This window comes from Panthera pardus, unplaced genomic scaffold (assembly GCF_024362965.1).
Source record: "Panthera pardus isolate Hobbes unplaced genomic scaffold, ASM2436296v1 HiC_scaffold_1, whole genome shotgun sequence".
In the NCBI taxonomy this organism is placed as follows: domain Eukaryota; kingdom Metazoa; phylum Chordata; class Mammalia; order Carnivora; family Felidae; genus Panthera; species Panthera pardus.
The window spans coordinates 85,148,303-85,165,541 of record NW_026526654.1 but is presented as its reverse complement, the minus strand read 5'-3'; the positions used below and the strand labels follow the sequence as shown (position 1 = coordinate 85,165,541).

General features: G+C 39.5%; 1 protein-coding gene across 6 annotated transcripts in view; it reads right to left on the bottom strand.

Moving 5' to 3' along the window:
• Window positions 1–17,239, bottom strand: part of LOC109266144 (phospholipid-transporting ATPase IB-like) — a 225,712-nt gene that overhangs the window by 146,005 nt on the left and 62,468 nt on the right. For all 6 annotated transcript variants that reach the window (XM_019447931.2, XM_053900764.1, XM_053900771.1 and 3 more), the window contains 2 exons: window positions 8,588–8,715; window positions 7,010–7,087 (listed from right to left, as the gene is read on the bottom strand). In XM_019447931.2, coding sequence (XP_019303476.2) covers window positions 7,010–7,087; window positions 8,588–8,715 — 206 coding nt within the window. The remainder of the gene's footprint in view (window positions 1–7,009; window positions 7,088–8,587; window positions 8,716–17,239) is intronic.

The following is a 17,239-nucleotide window of genomic DNA, read 5'->3' as shown; positions in this document are numbered from 1 at the left end:
AAGCTGTCATCATCAAGACAGCATGGTATTGGCACAAAAACAGACACATAGACCAATGGAATAGAATAGAAACCCCAGAACTAGACCCACAAACGTATGGCCAACTCATCTTTGACAAAGCAGGAAAGAACATCCGATGGAAAAAAGACAGTCTCTTTAATAAATGGTGCTGGGAGAACTGGACAGCAACATGCAGAAGTTGAAACTAGACCACTTTCTCACACCATTCACAAAAATAAACTCAAAATGGATAAAGGACCTGAATGTGAGACAGGAAACCATCAAAACCCTAGAGGAGAAAGCAGGAAAAGACCTCTCTGACCTCAGCCGTAGCAATCTCTTACTCGACACATCCCCAAAGGCAAGGGAATTAAAAGCAAAAGTGAATTACTGGGACCTTACGAAGATAAAAAGTTTCTGCACAGCAAAGGAAACAATCAACAAAACTAAAAGGCAACCAACGGAATGGGAAAAGATATTTGCAAATGACATATCGGACAAAGGGCTAGTATCCAAAATCTATAAAGAGCTCACCAAACTCCACACCCGAAAAACAAATAACCCAGTGAAGAAATGGGCAGAAAACATGAGTAGACACTTCTCTAGAGAAGACATCCGGATGGCCAACAGGCACATGAAAAGATGTTCAATGTCGCTCATCAGGGAAATACAAATCAAAACCACACTCAGATATCACCTCACGCCAGTCAGAGTGGCCAAAATGAAGAAATCAGGAGACTATAGATGCTGGAGAGGATGTGGAGAAACGGGAACCCTCTTGCACTGTTGGTGGGAATGCAAATTGGTGCTGCCGCTCTGGAAAGCAGTGTGGAGGTTCCTCAGAAAATTAAAAATAGACCTACCCTATGACCCAGCAATAGCACTGCTAGGAATTTATCCAAGGGATACAGGAGTACTGATGCATAGGGGCACGTGTACCCCAATGTTTATAGCAGCACTCTCAACAATAGCCAAATTATGGAAAGAGCCTAAATGTCCATCAACTGATGAATGGATAAAGAAATTGTGGTTTATATACACAATGGAATACTACGTGGCAATGAGAAAGAATGAAATATGGCCTTTTGTAGCAACGTGGATGGAACTGGAGAGTGTGATGCTAAGTGAAATAAGCCATACAGAGAAAGACAGATACCATATGGTTTCACTCTTATGTGGATCCTGAGAAACGTAACAGAAACCCATGGGGGAGGGGAAGGAAAAAAAAAAAAAAAAAGAGGTTAGAGTGGGAGAGAGCCAAAGCATAAGAGACTGTTAAAAACTGAGAACAGGGGCGCCTGGGTGGCGCAGTCGGTTAAGCGTCCGACTTCAGCCAGGTCACGATCTCGCGATCCGTGAGTTCGAGCCCCGCGTCAGGCTCTGGGCTGATGGCTCGGAGCCTAGAGCCTGTTTCCGATTCTGTGTCTCCCTCTCTCTCTGCCCCTCCCCCGTTCATGCTCTGTCTCTCTCTGTCCCAAAAATAAATAAAAAACGTTGAAAAAAAATTAAAAAAAAAAAACAAAAAACTGAGAACAAACTGAGGGTTGATGGGGGGTGGAAGGGAGGGGAGGGTGGGTGATGGGTATTGAGGAGGGCACCTTTTGGGATGAGCACTGGGTGTTGTATGGAAACCAATTTGACAGTAAATTTCATATATTAAATAAATAAATAAATAAATAAAAATTTTAAAAAAACATTAAGTGTATATATAGATAGAAAGATATAGACACACACACACACACACACACACACACACACACACACACCCCAAAACCAGATAAAGACATTATAGAAAAAATTTACAGGCCAATATCCCTGATGAACATAGATGCAAAAATACTCAACAAAATATCAGCAAATCAAATTCAACAGTACATTGAAAAGATTACACAACATCATCAAGTGGAATTTATTCCAGTGATACAAGAATAGTTTAAAAAATCAATGATATACCACATCAATAAAATAAAGGATAAAAATAATACAACCATCTCAGGAGATGCAGAAAAAGCATTTGACAAAATTCAACATCCATTTATGATAAAAACTCTCAATGAAGTAGGGGTTAAAGGGAACAAACTTCAACATAATAAAGGTCAATATGACAAGCCTGAAGTTAACACCAATGGTCAACGGTGAGAAGCTGAAAGCTTTTCCTCTGAGATCAGAAACAAGAAAGGGTGCCCACTCTCACCACTTTATTCAACATAGCATTGGAAATCCTGGCCAGAACAATTAGGCAAGTAAAATAAAAGGCACCTAAATTAAAAAGGAAAATGTAAAGCTGTCACTATTTGCAGAAGACCACACCAAAAACTTCTTAGAATGAATGGATTCAGTAAAGCTGCAGATTACAAATTCAACATACAGAAACCTGTTGAATTTCTATACATTAATAATGACTGTTAGAAACATTAACAATTCCATTTACAATTGCATCAAAAAGAATAAAATACCTAGGAATAAATCTAATCAAGGAGGCAAAAAACCTGTGATCAAAGAAACTGAAGAAAACACAAATAGAAAGATATTCCACACTCATGCATTGGAGAAATTAACATTGTTAAAATGTCCATACTACCCAAACCAACTACAGATTCAATGTAATCCCTATCAAGATTCCAGTGGCATTTTTCACAGATTTAGAACAATAATCCTAAAATGTGTATGCAACCACAACCCCAAATAACCAAGGCAATCTTGAGAAAGAACAAAGGAGGTATCATGCTTCCTGATTTCAAACTATATTACAAAGTTATAGAAATCCAAACAGTATGGGATTTGCATAAAAACAGACACGTAGGTCAATGGAATGGAAAAAAGAGCTCATAAATAACCAATGAACATACGGTCAATTAATTTACAACACAGGAGACAAAAATGTGCAATAGGGAAAGGAGAGTCTCTTCAATAAATGGTGTTCAATAAATAAATGACAATCTCACCAATAAACTTGACAACCACATGCAACAGAATGCAGCTGGACCACTTTCTTATACCATGTACAAAATTAACTCAAAATGGACTAAATACTTGAACACAAGACCTAAAACCATAAAACTCCTAGAAGAAAACATAGGTAGTTAAGTTCTTTGACATCAGTCTTGATGATTTTTTGGATTTGACACTAAGAACCAAGGCAGCAAAAGCAAAAATAAATAAGTGGGACTACATCCAATTAAAAAGCTTCTGCACAGCAAAAGAAATCATCAGCAAAATGAAAAGGTAACACAATGAATAGGAGAAAATATTTGCAAATAATATATTTGATGAAGGGAGTTAATGTCTAAAATATATAAAGAACTCATGCAACTCAACAGCAAAATAATCCAATTTTAAAAATGAGGAGAGGATCTCAATAGATGTTTTTCCAAAGAAGACATACAAATGGCCAACAGACCCATAAAAAGATGTTCAGCACCACTAATCATCAGGGAAATGCAAATCAAAACCATAATGAGATATCACTTCACACCTGTTAGAACAGTTATTACCAAAAGACAATTAAGTGTTGGCAAGGATGTAGAGAAAAGGGGACTCTTGTGCACTGTAGGTGGGAGTGTAAATTGGGGCAACCACTATGGAAAACAGCATGGAAGCTCATCAAAAAATTAAAAACAGAACTACCATATGATCCAGCAATTTCACTTCTGGGTATTTATTTGAAGAAAATGAAAACACTAAGTCAAAAAGATAGATATACCCCTATGCTCATGGCAGCATTATCTACAATAGCCAAGATAAAACAACCTGTCAATGAATGAATGGACCAAAGAAAATGTAGTGTATATGTAATACAGTAATAATTATACACACACACACACACACACACACACACACACACACACACACACACACACAAATTGAGCCATAAAAAGAAGGAAATCTGGCTGTTTGCACATGAAAGGACTCTGAGGGCATTATGTTGTGTGAAATAAGTCAGACAAAGAAAGACAAATGCCACAGGATTCACTTACTTGTGCAATCTGAACAAGAAAAATAACTAAACTCGCTACAGAGAACAGATTGGTGGTTGTCAGAGGCAAGGAGTGAGCAAAATGAGCCGTGAGCAAAATGGGTGAAGGGGGTCAAAAGGTACAAACTTCCAGTTAGAAAATAAATGAATCCTCAGGATGTCGTGTATAACACGGTGATTGTAGTTAATACTACCATACTGCATGTTCAGAAGCTGCCAGGAAGATAGATCTTAAAAGTTCTCATCACCAGAACTCTGTAACTATGTATAGTGACAGACGTTAACTAGACTTATTATGATGATCGTTTTGCAATATATACAAATACCAAACCATTATGTTGCACACCTGAAACTAATATAATCATAGATGCCAATTATACTCAATAAAAAAAGGAAAAGAGGCAATGTTAAACCATTTTTTTATTATCATGGTAAAGTGCTTTTGGATAAAACTTACCGTTTTGACCATTTTGAAGTGTTATTATTGAACACATTGACATAGTGGTGCAACCATCACCACCATCCACCTCCAGAACGTTTCTCATCCCAAACTGAAACCTCCTACCAATTCAACAATACAATGACTCCCCATTCTGTCCTCCCTGCAGCCCCTAGCAACCACTATGCTACTTTCTGTCTCTATAAATCTGACTATTCCAAGTACTTCATAGAAGCTGAGTCATGTTCTATTTGTGTCCTTTTGTGTCTGGTATATTTCACTTAGCATAATCTTCAAGATTTATCCATGCTGTAGCCTGTTTCCAGATTTCATTCATTTTCAGGACTGCATAATATTCCACCGTATGTGCAGACCACGTTTTGTTTAATTATTTATTGGACGTTGGAGTTGTTTCCACCATCTGCCTATTGGGAATAGTGCTGCTTAGAACGTGTGTGTATATAATACCTGTTTGAGTCCCCACTTTGAATTCTTTTGTGAAAATCCCCAGACGTGGAATTGCTGGAACATATGGTAATTCTAGGTTTCGTTTTCGGAGGTTTCTCCACAGTGTTTTCCACCGTGACTGCACCATCTTCCATTTCCACCAGCAGTGCACAAGGGTTCATTTCTCCACCTCCTCATGAACACGTGTTCTCTGGTGTGAAAGTTTTACAGTCGGTGTCCTGGTGGCGGCCAAGTGCTATTTCATTATGGTTTTGATCTGCAGTTCCTTAAAGATCAGGGATGTTGAGCATCGTTTCAGGTGCTTATTGTTTGTTTATATACATTCTTTGGGAAAATGTCTATTAAAGTCCTCTGCTATTGAGTTGTACTAGTTTTTATACATCCTGAATATTAAACTTATTGTCTTGTTTTCATTTATTTCTGCTCTTATCTTTATGTATTACCTACATAAACAATGTAATTAATTTTTTTTTAACTTTTTAAATGTTTATTTACTTGTGAGAGACAGAGTGTGAGCGGGGGAGGGGTGGGGAGGGGCAGGGAGAGAGGGAGACACAGAATCTGAAGCTGGCTCCAGGCTCTGAGCTGTCAGCACAGAGCCCGACGCAGGGCTTGAACTCACAAACGGTGAGATCATGACCTGAGCCGAAGTCAGACGCTTAACCGACTGAGCCACCTAGGCGTCCCAGTAGAATTAATTTTCAAAGCTTGAGTTCCAAAGCCAGTTTTATTATATTGAATTACTACTCTAAAGTAGCTAGAGTCGACTGACAAGGCAAGAGGGATAAACTGATTTTTTTCCCAACTGTCAACAGAAAACATATGTTCTAAAGGATTAGCAAATGATCAGATTTTCACGAGCAGAAAAGTTGCTAGAAAGCTGATTATTCCATCCTCCTTCATTTTTAGTTTTCCAAGGTAAAAAGGTTATTAATGGTGTTCTCAGATCAGGCATTTCCAAGAGCCAGAAATATTCGAAGATAAATATTTACTGAGAACTCACTATTCAAATGATACTATACAATGTGACCATAAATTAGAAATCATATAAACTAAATACTGGTTAATTAAATCCCTTCTTCACACTGGGTACTGTGCTGAGTGTATTACAAATACATTATCTTATTCAGTCCTCCAAACAACCTTCTGAAGTAGTTGCTATCGACAGGCCTGAGAGGCATCAAGGCCAGCAAAGTTACCTAAGAAGCCCATGGTGACACTGCTGGTAAACAGTGAGACCAAGGTTCACTCCCAGGAAGTTTAACTCCGAAATTCTGCTTTTTATCATAATTTACATATTGCTTCCAATTAATTGAAACATGGGAACTTATAATATTATTAAAAAAAAACATTAATAGCAAAAATAATTACAAAAAAGTACCAATCAGAAGTCCCATCCTTCCAGGTACCATACGACTGTGGGAGTTAGTTGAGTTTTTCCAGCTGTCCTGAGGTATAACTGACAAATAATTGTGGGAGTTTTTAAAAACAATTTATACTTGTAAAGCTACCACTGTCACTTAGAAGGCAACCAACTGTCCATTGGTAACCTGGCATCATTCCTGCCCCTTTCTGTTGTACTGTAGGGGCTCATGACCTGAGGGTACATTTCTCCCTATCTCCCAGGATTCCAGTTTAGATTCTACCACCGAAAGGAACTTGCAGTCAAGAATTACAAGCTGCATCGTTGGCCTATTGGCAGCTGTGGGCAGATGCATGGGTTAGATGGGTATGAAATTTTGCAGCAGGCTCCAGATGCTTCCCTGTGGGTCCTCTGCCGTAGGGAAGCAGGAGCATGGCCACCAGTGGCGGATGCCCAGGTTCCTGTGACTGACTCCCTGAAAGCTAACTGAAAACTTGAGAGCTAACTGACGCTTTCACTACCTGCCTCTCCAGCTCTTCTACTCTTTCATAAGCACATTAATAACCTGTATTAGGTCCGTTCGACTTGCAACCCGTGATGCGTTATCAATATTTTTAGCTAATTATACTTTTGAAGCTCCACATGGGTATCATGTCAACTACAGCTTATGGCTGAATTCGCACTTTAACTTTGCACACGCTCTCCCTAGATCCACCTTCTTCAAAGTTCTTGTCACATACCCAGGCCCTGAAGGGGCCCTCACCTGCCCAAGCTCTTCGTTAAGATTGGACGTTCTGGCCATGGCATAGACGTTATTTCCTTCATAATGCATATCTTCATCCTGCAAGAAATGAGCAAAACAGCCAAGCCACGCAGTCAGAACTAGGCTCAAAACGTCTGCAGGTCAACTGGGCTGCCACTGGTCTTCTGACATGGCTGACATGAGAAAGAATTCAAAATGGAGCCTAGAATACTAAGAGAGTCTTGGGTGCTAGTTTCTCACACGCTTTGGCAGAGCTGATTCAGGACAGCCAATGCTACACAGAAACAAATACCAGTGTGTCGTTGGTTTGGTATTGGAAGACTTGGCTTCCAAATCCCGGCTCCGCCTCAGACGCTCCCACAGAGTGTCTGAGATCCTGAGTATGCTTTGCAGCTACTACATCTATAAAATGGGAGCGATAACACGGATCTCACAGCGCCACTGTGAATTTTAAATGAGAATACACTTAAAAGCACTCTGTCTCATTTTGTGGTGGTTAAAAATAACACTACCCTTCAAGTGATGGTAATTCATTGATACAGGGAAACATTTTAGTAGGACATCTAGCAAAAAATTTATTTCCACAAAAAAATCTTTTTATTTTTTTTCAACGTTTTTTGTGTTTTTTTTTTTTGTTTTGTTTTTTTTAAATTTTTGGGACAGAGAGAGACATAGCATGAACGGGGGAGGGGCAGAGAGAGAGGGAGACACAGAATCGGAAACAGGCTCCAGGCTCCGAGCCATCAGCCCAGAGCCTGACACGGGGCTCGAACTCACGGACCACGAGATCGTGACCTGGCTGAAGTCGGATGCCCAACCGACTGCGCCACCCAGGCGCCCCAAAAATCTTTTTAAATATAACTAAAAATTGCAAATGCACATTCAAAGTAGAAAATTTGCTCAGTCACATGATACTAAGTATCAATTTAAGTGAATGCATGGTTTTCACCTAAGAAATCTTTTCCTTAGTTTCAAGTCATTCTGGAATGGCTGTTTCTGTCACTCTTGCCAACATACGTAAATCTATTGTAAGTCTACTGGACTCTACTCTTCTAGAATATCTTAAATTTTAATGGGCCATCTCTTTGCAGTTGCTACTAAGTCACTAGCTCTTGAATCTTTCTTGTCAGCTAGGAAAAAACATATTAAGAAACAGTGTCCTCAAGAGTGACACAGAGAGGCCCAGGCACTGTTGAGTCAGGCTGACCCTGATGTTTGGCTCTCCTGTCAGGAACACAACTCGCCTGTGCACCATGGTAGGAACTCAGGCACTCTGATTCTTAAAACCAAAGCCACAGGTCAAGAGAGAACTTTAAAAAAAAATTTTTTTTTTTTTACATTTATTTATTTTTGAGAGAAGAGAGAGACAGAGCACAAGTTCAGGGAGGGCCAGAGAGAGAAGGAGACACAGAATCCGAAGCAGGCTCTAGGCTCTGAGCCATCAGCACAGAGCCTGATGCAGGGCTCGAACTCACAAACCGTGAAATCAGGACCTGAGCTGAAGTCGGACTCTTAACCGACTGAGCCACCCAGGCGCCCCGAGAGAGCTTTTTTAAATTTTCTGATTTTCATACTCACCCAGTTTATAAACAGGGCCTGAATATATTTCACAATTTCCAGAGTGACCAGCAGGCTAATGGGGATGAGATTGTGATACAAGATGATGAACACCAATATGTCAAACCCTAAGCTGTGGGAGCTGTAATCTGTGGAAGAAGATCAGAGGAATCATGTCACAGCTTCAGGCAATACCTCTATTCATCTTTGCATTATTACGTTTTAAAATTGTGAAAATTTCTCCACGAAAATTACTATTAAGGGTAAAATTAAATGGACACATAAAATAGTTCTATTTTTTAATATAGTTTATTGTCAAATTGGCTTCCATACAACACCCAGTGCTCATCCCAACAAGTGCCCTCCTCAATGCCCATCACCCACTTTCCCCTCTCCCGCACCCCCGTCAACCCTTAGATTGTTCTCTGTATTTAAGTCTCTTATGGTTTGCCTCTTTCTCTCTCTGTAACTTTTTTTTCCCCCTTCTCCTCCCCCATGGTCTTCTGTTAAGTTTCTCAAGATCCACATATGAGTGAAACGTATGGTATCTGTCTTTCTCTGACTGACTTATTTCACTTAGCATAATACCCTCTAGTTCCATCCACGTTGCTGCAAATGGCCAGATTTCATTCTTTCTCATTGCCAAGTAGTATTCCATTGTATATATAAACCACATCTTCTTTATCTATTTGTCAGTTGATGGACATTTAGGGTCTTTCCATAATTTGGCTATTGTTGAAAGTGCTGCTATAAACATTGGGGTACACGTGCCCCTATGCATCAGCACTCCTGTATCCCTTGGGTCAATTCCTAGCAGGGCTATTGCTAGGAGGGATAGTTCTAGTTTTATTTTTTTTTTTTTTAATTTTTTTTTATTTTTTAATATATGAAATTTACTGTCAAATTGGTTTCCATACAACACCCAGTGCTCATCCCAAAAGGTGCCCTCCTCAATACCCATCACCCACCCTGCCCTCCCTCCCACCCCCCATCAACCCTCAGTTTGTTCTCAGTTTTTAACAGTCTCTTATGCTTTGGCTCTCTCCCACTCTAACCTCTTTTTTTTTTTTTTTTTTTTCCTTCCCCTCCCCCATGGGTTTCTGTTATGTTTCTCAGGATCCACATAAGAGTGAAACCATATGGTATCTGTCTTTCTCTGTATGGCTTATTTCACTTAGCATCACACTCTCCAGTTCCATCCATGTTGCTACAAAAGGCCATATTTCATTTTTTCTCATTGCCACGTAGTATTCCATTGTGTATATAAACCACAATTTCTTTATCCATTCATCAGTTGATGGACATTTAGGCTCTTTCCATAATTTGGCTATTGTTGAGAGTGCCGCTATAAACATTGGGGTACAGGTGCCCCTATGCATCAGTACTCCTGTATCCCTTGGATAAATTCCTAGCAGTGCTATTGCTGGGTCATAGGGTAGGTCTATTTTTAATTTTCTGAGGAACCTCCACACTGCTTTCCAGAGCGGCTGCACCAATTTGCATTCCCACCAACAGTGCAAGAGGGTTCCCGTTTCTCCACATCCTCTCCAGCATCTATAGTCTCCTGATTTCTTCATTTTGGCCACTCTGACTGGCGTGAGGTGGTATCTGAGTGTGGTTTTGATTTGTATTTCCCTGATAAGGAGCGACGTTGAACATCTTTTCATGTGCCTGTTGGCCATCCGGATGTCTTCTTTAGAGAAGTGTCTATTCATGTTTTCTGCCCATTTCTTCACTGGGTTATTTGTTTTTCGGGTGTGGAGTTTGATGAGCTCTTTATAGATTTTGGATACTAGCCCCTTGTCCGATGTGTCATTTGCAAATATCTTTTCCCATTCCGTTGGTTGCCTTTTAGTTTTGTTGGTTGTTTCCTTTGCTGTGCAGAAGCTTTTTATCTTCATAAGGTCCCAGTAATTCACTTTTGCTTTTATTTTTTTTTTTTTTCAACGTTTTTTATTTATTTTTGGGACAGAGAGAGACAGAGCATGAACGGGGGAGGGGCAGAGAGAGAGGGAGACACAGAATCGGAAACAGGCTCCAGGCTCCGAGCCGTCAGCCCAGAGCCCGACGCGGGGCTCGAACCCACGGACCGTGAGATCGTGACCTGGCCGAAGTCGGACGCTTAACCGACTGCGCCACCCAGGCGCCCCTCACTTTTGCTTTTAATTCCCTTGCCTTTGGGGATGTGCCGAGTAAGAGATTGCTACGGCTGAGGTCAGAGAGGTCTTTTCCTGCTTTCTCCTCTAAGGTTTTGATGGTTTCCTGTCTCACATTCAGGTCCTTTATCCATTTTGAGTTTATTTTTGTGAATGGTGTGAGAAAGTGGTCTAGTTTCAACCTTCTGCATGTTGCTGTCCAGTTCTCCCAGCACCATTTGTTAAAGAGACTGTCTTTTTTCCATTGGATGTTCTTTCCTGCTTTGTCAAAGATGAGTTGGCCATACGTTTGTGGGTCTAGTTCTGGGGTTTCTATTCTATTCCATTGGTCTATGTGTCTGTTTTTATGCCAATACCATGCTGTCTTGATGATGACAGCTTTGTAGTAGAGGCTAAAGTCTGGGATTGTGATGCCTCCTGCTTTGGTCTTCTTCTTCAAAATTACTTTGGCTATTCGGGGCCTTTTGTGGTTCCATATGAATTTTAGGATTGCTTGTTCTAGTTTCGAGAAGAATGCTGGTGCAATTTTGATTGGGATTGCATTGAATGTGTAGATAGCTTTGGGTAGTATTGACATTTTGACAATATTTATTCTTCCAATCCATGAGCAGGGAATGTCTTTCCATTTCTTTATATCTTCTTCAATTACCTGCATAAGCTTTCTATAGTTTTCAGCATACAGATCTTTCACATCTTTGGTTAGATTTATTCCTAGGTATTTTATGCTTCTTGGTGCAATTGTGAATGGGATCAGTTTCTTCATTTGTTTTTCTGTTGCTTCATTGTTAGTGTATAAGAATGCAACTGATTTCTGCACATTGATTTTGTATCCTGCAACTTTGCTGAATTCATGTATCAGTTCTAGCAGACTTTTGGTGGAGTCTGTTGGATTTTCCATGTATAATATCATGTCATCTGCAAAAAGCGAAAGCTTGACTTCATCTTTGCCAGTTTTGATGCCTTTGATTTCCTTTTGTTGTCTGATTGCTGATGCTAGAACTTCCAGCACTATATTAAACAGCAGCGGTGACAGTGGGCATCCCTGTCGTGTTCCTGATCTCAGGGAAAAAGCTCTCAGTTTTTCCCCGTTGAGGATGATGTTAGCTGTGGGCTTTTCATAAATGGCCTTTATGATCTTTAAGTATGTTCCTTCTATCCCGACTTTCTCAAGGGTTTTTATTAAGAAAGGGTGCTGGATTTTGTCAAAGGCCTTTTCTGCATCGATTGACAGGATCATATGGTTCTTCTCTTTTTTTTTGTTAATGTGATGTATCACGTTGATCAATTTGCGAATGTTGAACCAGCCCTGCATCCCAGGAATGAATCCCACTTGATCATGGTGAATAATTCTTTTTATATGCTGTTGAATTCGATTTGCTAGTATCTTATTAAGAATTTTTGCATCCATATTCATCAGGGATATTGGCCTGTAGTTCTCTTTTTTTACTGGGTCTCTGTCTGGTTTAGGAATCAAAGTAATACTGGCTTCATAGAATGAGTCTGGAAGTTTTCCTTCCCTTTCTATTTCTTGGAATAGCTTGAGAAGGATAGGTATTATCTCTGCTTTAAATGTCTGGTAGAACTCCCCTGGGAAGCCATCTGGTCCTGGACTCTTATTTGTTGGGAGATTTTTGATAACCGATTCAATTTCTTCGCTGGTTATGGGTCTGTTCAAGCTTTCTATTTCCTCCTGATTGAGTTTTGGAAGAGTGTGGGTGTTTAGAAATTTGTCCATTTCTTCCAGGTTGTCCAATTTGCTGGCATATAATTTTTCATAGTATTCCCTGATAATTGTTTGTATCTCTGAGGGATTGGTTGTAATCATTCCATTTTCATTCATGATTTTATCTATTTGGGTCATCTCCCTTTTCTTTTTGAGAAGCCTGGCTACAGGTTTGTCAATTTTGTTTATTTTTTCAAAAAACCAACTCTTGGTTTCGTTGATCTGCTCTACAGTTTTTTTTAGATTCTATATTGTTTATTTCTGCTCTGATCTTTATTATTTCTCTTCTTCTGCTGGGTTTAGGCTGCCTTTGCTGTTCTGCTTCTATTTCCTGGGATAGTTCTAGTTTTAATTTTTTGAGGAACCTCCACACTGTTTTCCAGAGCGGCCGCACCAGTTTGCATTCCCACCGACAGTACAAAAGGGTTCCCGTTCCTCCACATCCTCGCCAGTATCTATGATTTCCTGAATTGTTCATTTTAGCCACTCTGACCGGTGTGAGGTGGTATCTCAAAGTGTGGCTTTGATTTGTATTTCCCTGATGATGGGTGACACTGAGCATCTTTTCATGTGTCTGTCTGCCACCTGGAGTTAAGTCCCAGTTAAGCACCAACACTGTAATAGGGCGTGTGCCAAGCGTCAACATACAAGATCTAGCAAGAGACAGACCCTGCTCCCAGGGAGCTTTGGATGCAGCTTGAGAAAGGAAGATGTGTCAGGAATTACGACACAATGAAATCCATGATAGTGCTGAACACGAAGAGTTGCAACGACACAAAATGGAGGGCCCAGAAAGAGGGTGCACAAAAGAAGGTGAGCCCAGTTTTGAGGAAGGGAGTTTGTTAAATGGAGATGAAAGGAAGAGCATGAAGAGGACATTTTATTTAGCTGGAAGTACGTGCTTGAAGACAAAGAGATAATTAATGGTTTTTTAAACTTAGGAAATGAAGGAAAGTAAAGCCAAAAGGAAAATAAAAAAATAAATATCATACTTTGTAAAACCTAGTGATGCACTCATTTTTAAAGAGGTACATGTATTTGAGAGAGTAATTTTCCAATAAAAGTTCAGTCTAATTTCCCAGAAATTTACTGAAAAATATACAGAAGGTATTCAGGAGACATATACAGACTGCTTTCTATAGGTCTTTCTGAAAACTTACATCTCAATCTTATGTATTAAATTTATATGTTGAGTTACAACTGAAAAGAACTAAACAAATTGATTTGTTAGATTAATTAAGCACAAATATGTATACTGAGAGACAAAATTAAATAATTTTAAGTTAAAATTTTATATTCATTTTTCCTAAAAGGGAACACACCTGTAACTCAGAACGATTGTAGTTAAATCTAGATTTCTAAATTCCATCAACCTAAAGGTCAAGTTTAATTCACTATCATATCAATTCAAATTCTTATCACCGTGAGTTTACTAACTTTCCCTTATTTGCCATGATTACACTTTTATACTTACTATGCTACCTTATGGTCATAAATCATTCTTTTAGGAATACTAGAGGCAGATATTATTAGGACCGTTTTTTTGGACAGAGAAGTTGAGAAAAGATCTCTAGTGCTTTGCTAAATGTATTAATTACTGAAAATGCAGTTATAGTTTAATTACCTAATACCTTTCTCTTCTTTTAGCCTAGAATATCTTGGGCAGAGTGATACAGTCCAGAGCCAATAACAGATTTTTATTCCAAATAAGCCAGTAACTTCCTCTGTGCTTTTTGGTAAATATACAGAATCTATTTCACTTTCATAAAACAAGGGGCTGGGCTAAAAAACAATAGAGTTCTGCTTCTAAATATAAAAATTATTTCTTTTACTTAAAAAATTAATTACTGAGTTCCTATTATGAAAAGGCACTGTTCTTGGAGTTAAAGATACAATGATTCCTGTCCTCAAAAATTCACAATCTAGCTGGAAGGATGGGGCAAACAATGATTATAAAACATGGAAATGGAATGATATCTATTAAGGACATCATTATAGAAGCCAAAGAGGCCTCCTAACTAAGAGAGGGAGATAAGATATAGGAAATGCTGCTGGAGAAGGTAATGCCTCATCTTGGACTGAAATGAGAAGAGACAGGTATCCAGTCACGAAGAGACCAGAGGTGCATTGAGGCAGAAGGAACTGTAGACAAAAGGCCTAGAGATGCTGAAGCAACTGGTGGATGGAAGGATCACGAAAGAGAACAAAAGTCAGTCTTCTGTGAATACAGACTAAGTATCAGATGATGGAGATAGGACCAGATATGAAAGTCCTGATGTGCCATGCTAATAGCCAGAGGATAAATAATTTCGGTTTTGCAAGACATACAGTCCCAGTTCCAACTACTCAACTCTGCTGTTGTAGCACTGAAAGTAATCACATGTAAGGGCATCTGGGTGGCTCAGTCAGTGAAGCATCTGACTTCAGCCCAGGTCATGATCTCATGGTTCGTGGGCTCGAGCCCCCCATCAGGCTCTCTGCTGACAGCTCACAGCCTGGAACCTGCTTTGGATTCTGTGTCTCCCTCTCTCTGCCCTTCCCCGACTCATGACCTGTCTCTCAAAAATAAACATACATTACGGGCGCCTGGGTGGCTTAGTCAGGTAAGCATCCGACTTTCGCTCAGGTCATGATCTCACAGTTTGTAGGTTCGAGCCCCACATCGGGCTCTGTGCTGACAGCTCAGAGCCTGGAGCCTGCTTTGGAATCTGTGTTTCCTTCTCTCTCTGCCCCTCCCCTGCTCATGCTGTGTTTCTCTATGTCTCTCAAAAATAAATGTTAAAAAATAAAATAAATAAATAAGCATTAAATTTTTTTTAAAAAAAGAAAGAAAGCAATCACATGTAATACATAAACAAATAAATATGGCTGTGTTCTGATAAAACTTTATTTACAAAAACAAACAATGGGCCATCAGGCAGTGGTCCACCACACCATTGTAAACAACAGGATACAGTGAAGCTACTGCATGCATTCATAACTACTTTTTACATACATCTTTCTGGAAACTGTATAAAGAATGAATCTGAGTGGAACTTGACTGAGGGCTGGGCAAACAGTTGGAGAACTGTGGCAGTAGTTCAGGGATGAAAAAGAGAGTGTGCACAGACAAAATATTGAAAAGGTGGAATCAATAAGACTTTGGAACTGATTGGATGATGAAGGCCATGGGGATAGAAGTGGGGAAAAGAGGAGGAAGCGAGGAGGGGTGAGAGTGACATTTATGTTTCCAGCTTGGATGATGGTTGGATAGCAATGCCTACAATTTACATGGAGAATACTGAAAAAAGACACTCATTTGGGGAAAAAAAACTTGAATTTAGTTTTGTACATTATGTAAGAAGTCTACAAGATATCTGGAAAGCAATGTCCAGGCATCATTGAGTTAATAATTCATAGAGGTATCTGGGCTGGAGGCAAGCAGGTAGAAGAGAAATCAACTAATGGATGACAATTGAAATTATTAAAGCAAGTGAGCTCTCTTAGGATTTTCTTGGATAAAACAATCCCTAAGAAGCTGGTGAAGGCCATCCTACAGGAAAAAACATGCACACATAAATATATGCCTAAAAGTGTCACAAAATTTTCAGGATTTATGGACCCAAGTTGAGGCATTCCTGGTGAACACAGGATCCTGCAAAACACCAGCATGTAAGAGATGGATCAAGGTTTTCATGAATCAAGTAAGGAACAGATGATTTGTTTGCTTGTTTGTTTTTAATCAGAAGAGGGTGGGACGCTTGGGTGGCTCAGTCTGTTAATCCTCCGACTCTTGGTTTCGGTTCAGGTCATGATCTCACGGTTCATGAGTTCAAGTCCTGCATCGGGCTCTGTGCTGACAGTGCAGAGCCTGCTTGAGATTCTCTCTCTCCCTCTCTCTCTCTGTCCCTTCCCCACTTGCTCTGTCTCTCAAAATAAATAAATAAACTTTAATAAAAAATAAAATAAAACTCAGAAGAGGGTGGCAGAAATCCAATTAAATTCCACTTAAATGACCACTGGGTTTGGCAATTAGGAATTGCCTTGAGGCACAATTCCAGTAGACTGGTTGAAATGGCTAGCAGATGGGAAGGGACCAGGAGGTAAGAAAATAGAAACAGTGAGGGTTGTGTCTCCTTCAAGAAGTCTGACGAAGAAGGCAAGAAAAGGTCATTTGTAGGGTATGCAGAATTTGACATTTTATCAACACCAAAATGTCAGTGACTTCTGTAAGAATTTACGTATGTGTCAAAATAATATAATATTCACAGTCTTGGGCTAGGATAAATTAAACAAGCACATTTAAGTTGAGATTACTTTTTTGAAATCACTGAAAATCTAAAAGCTTGAGCTAAAAACCATACAAGTAACATTTAGAAACCAAGATTGCACAAGAATGAATCCATAGTTTTCTGATACAACCTACAAAGTCTGTATCTTCGCTTCTTTATTTTTAAGATGCTCCCAGACAGATCTGCTCAAGGGAAGTTAGAACAATTTAAAATCCTCAGTTGATAGATGAGAAAAGTAGAAAGATATATGACGGTTAACTGTGAAAACATGGAAAGACATAAGCAAAAAAAAAAAAAAAAGAAAAAAAGACTGAACTTTTAATGGCCAAGTATCAGTTTACCTTTACATCTTTTACCAACCTTCTGGTCCCCTTCAGGGACCCCTGTCTTCATTTGGGGGGCATCATTCCTTGTATACAGAGCACTGTACTAACCCCATAAGGTAGGTATTATCCCCATTTTCAAATGAGGGAAGCATTGCTCAGAGAAGTAAAAAGCCTTGTCCAAGTTCTCCTGGTGACTA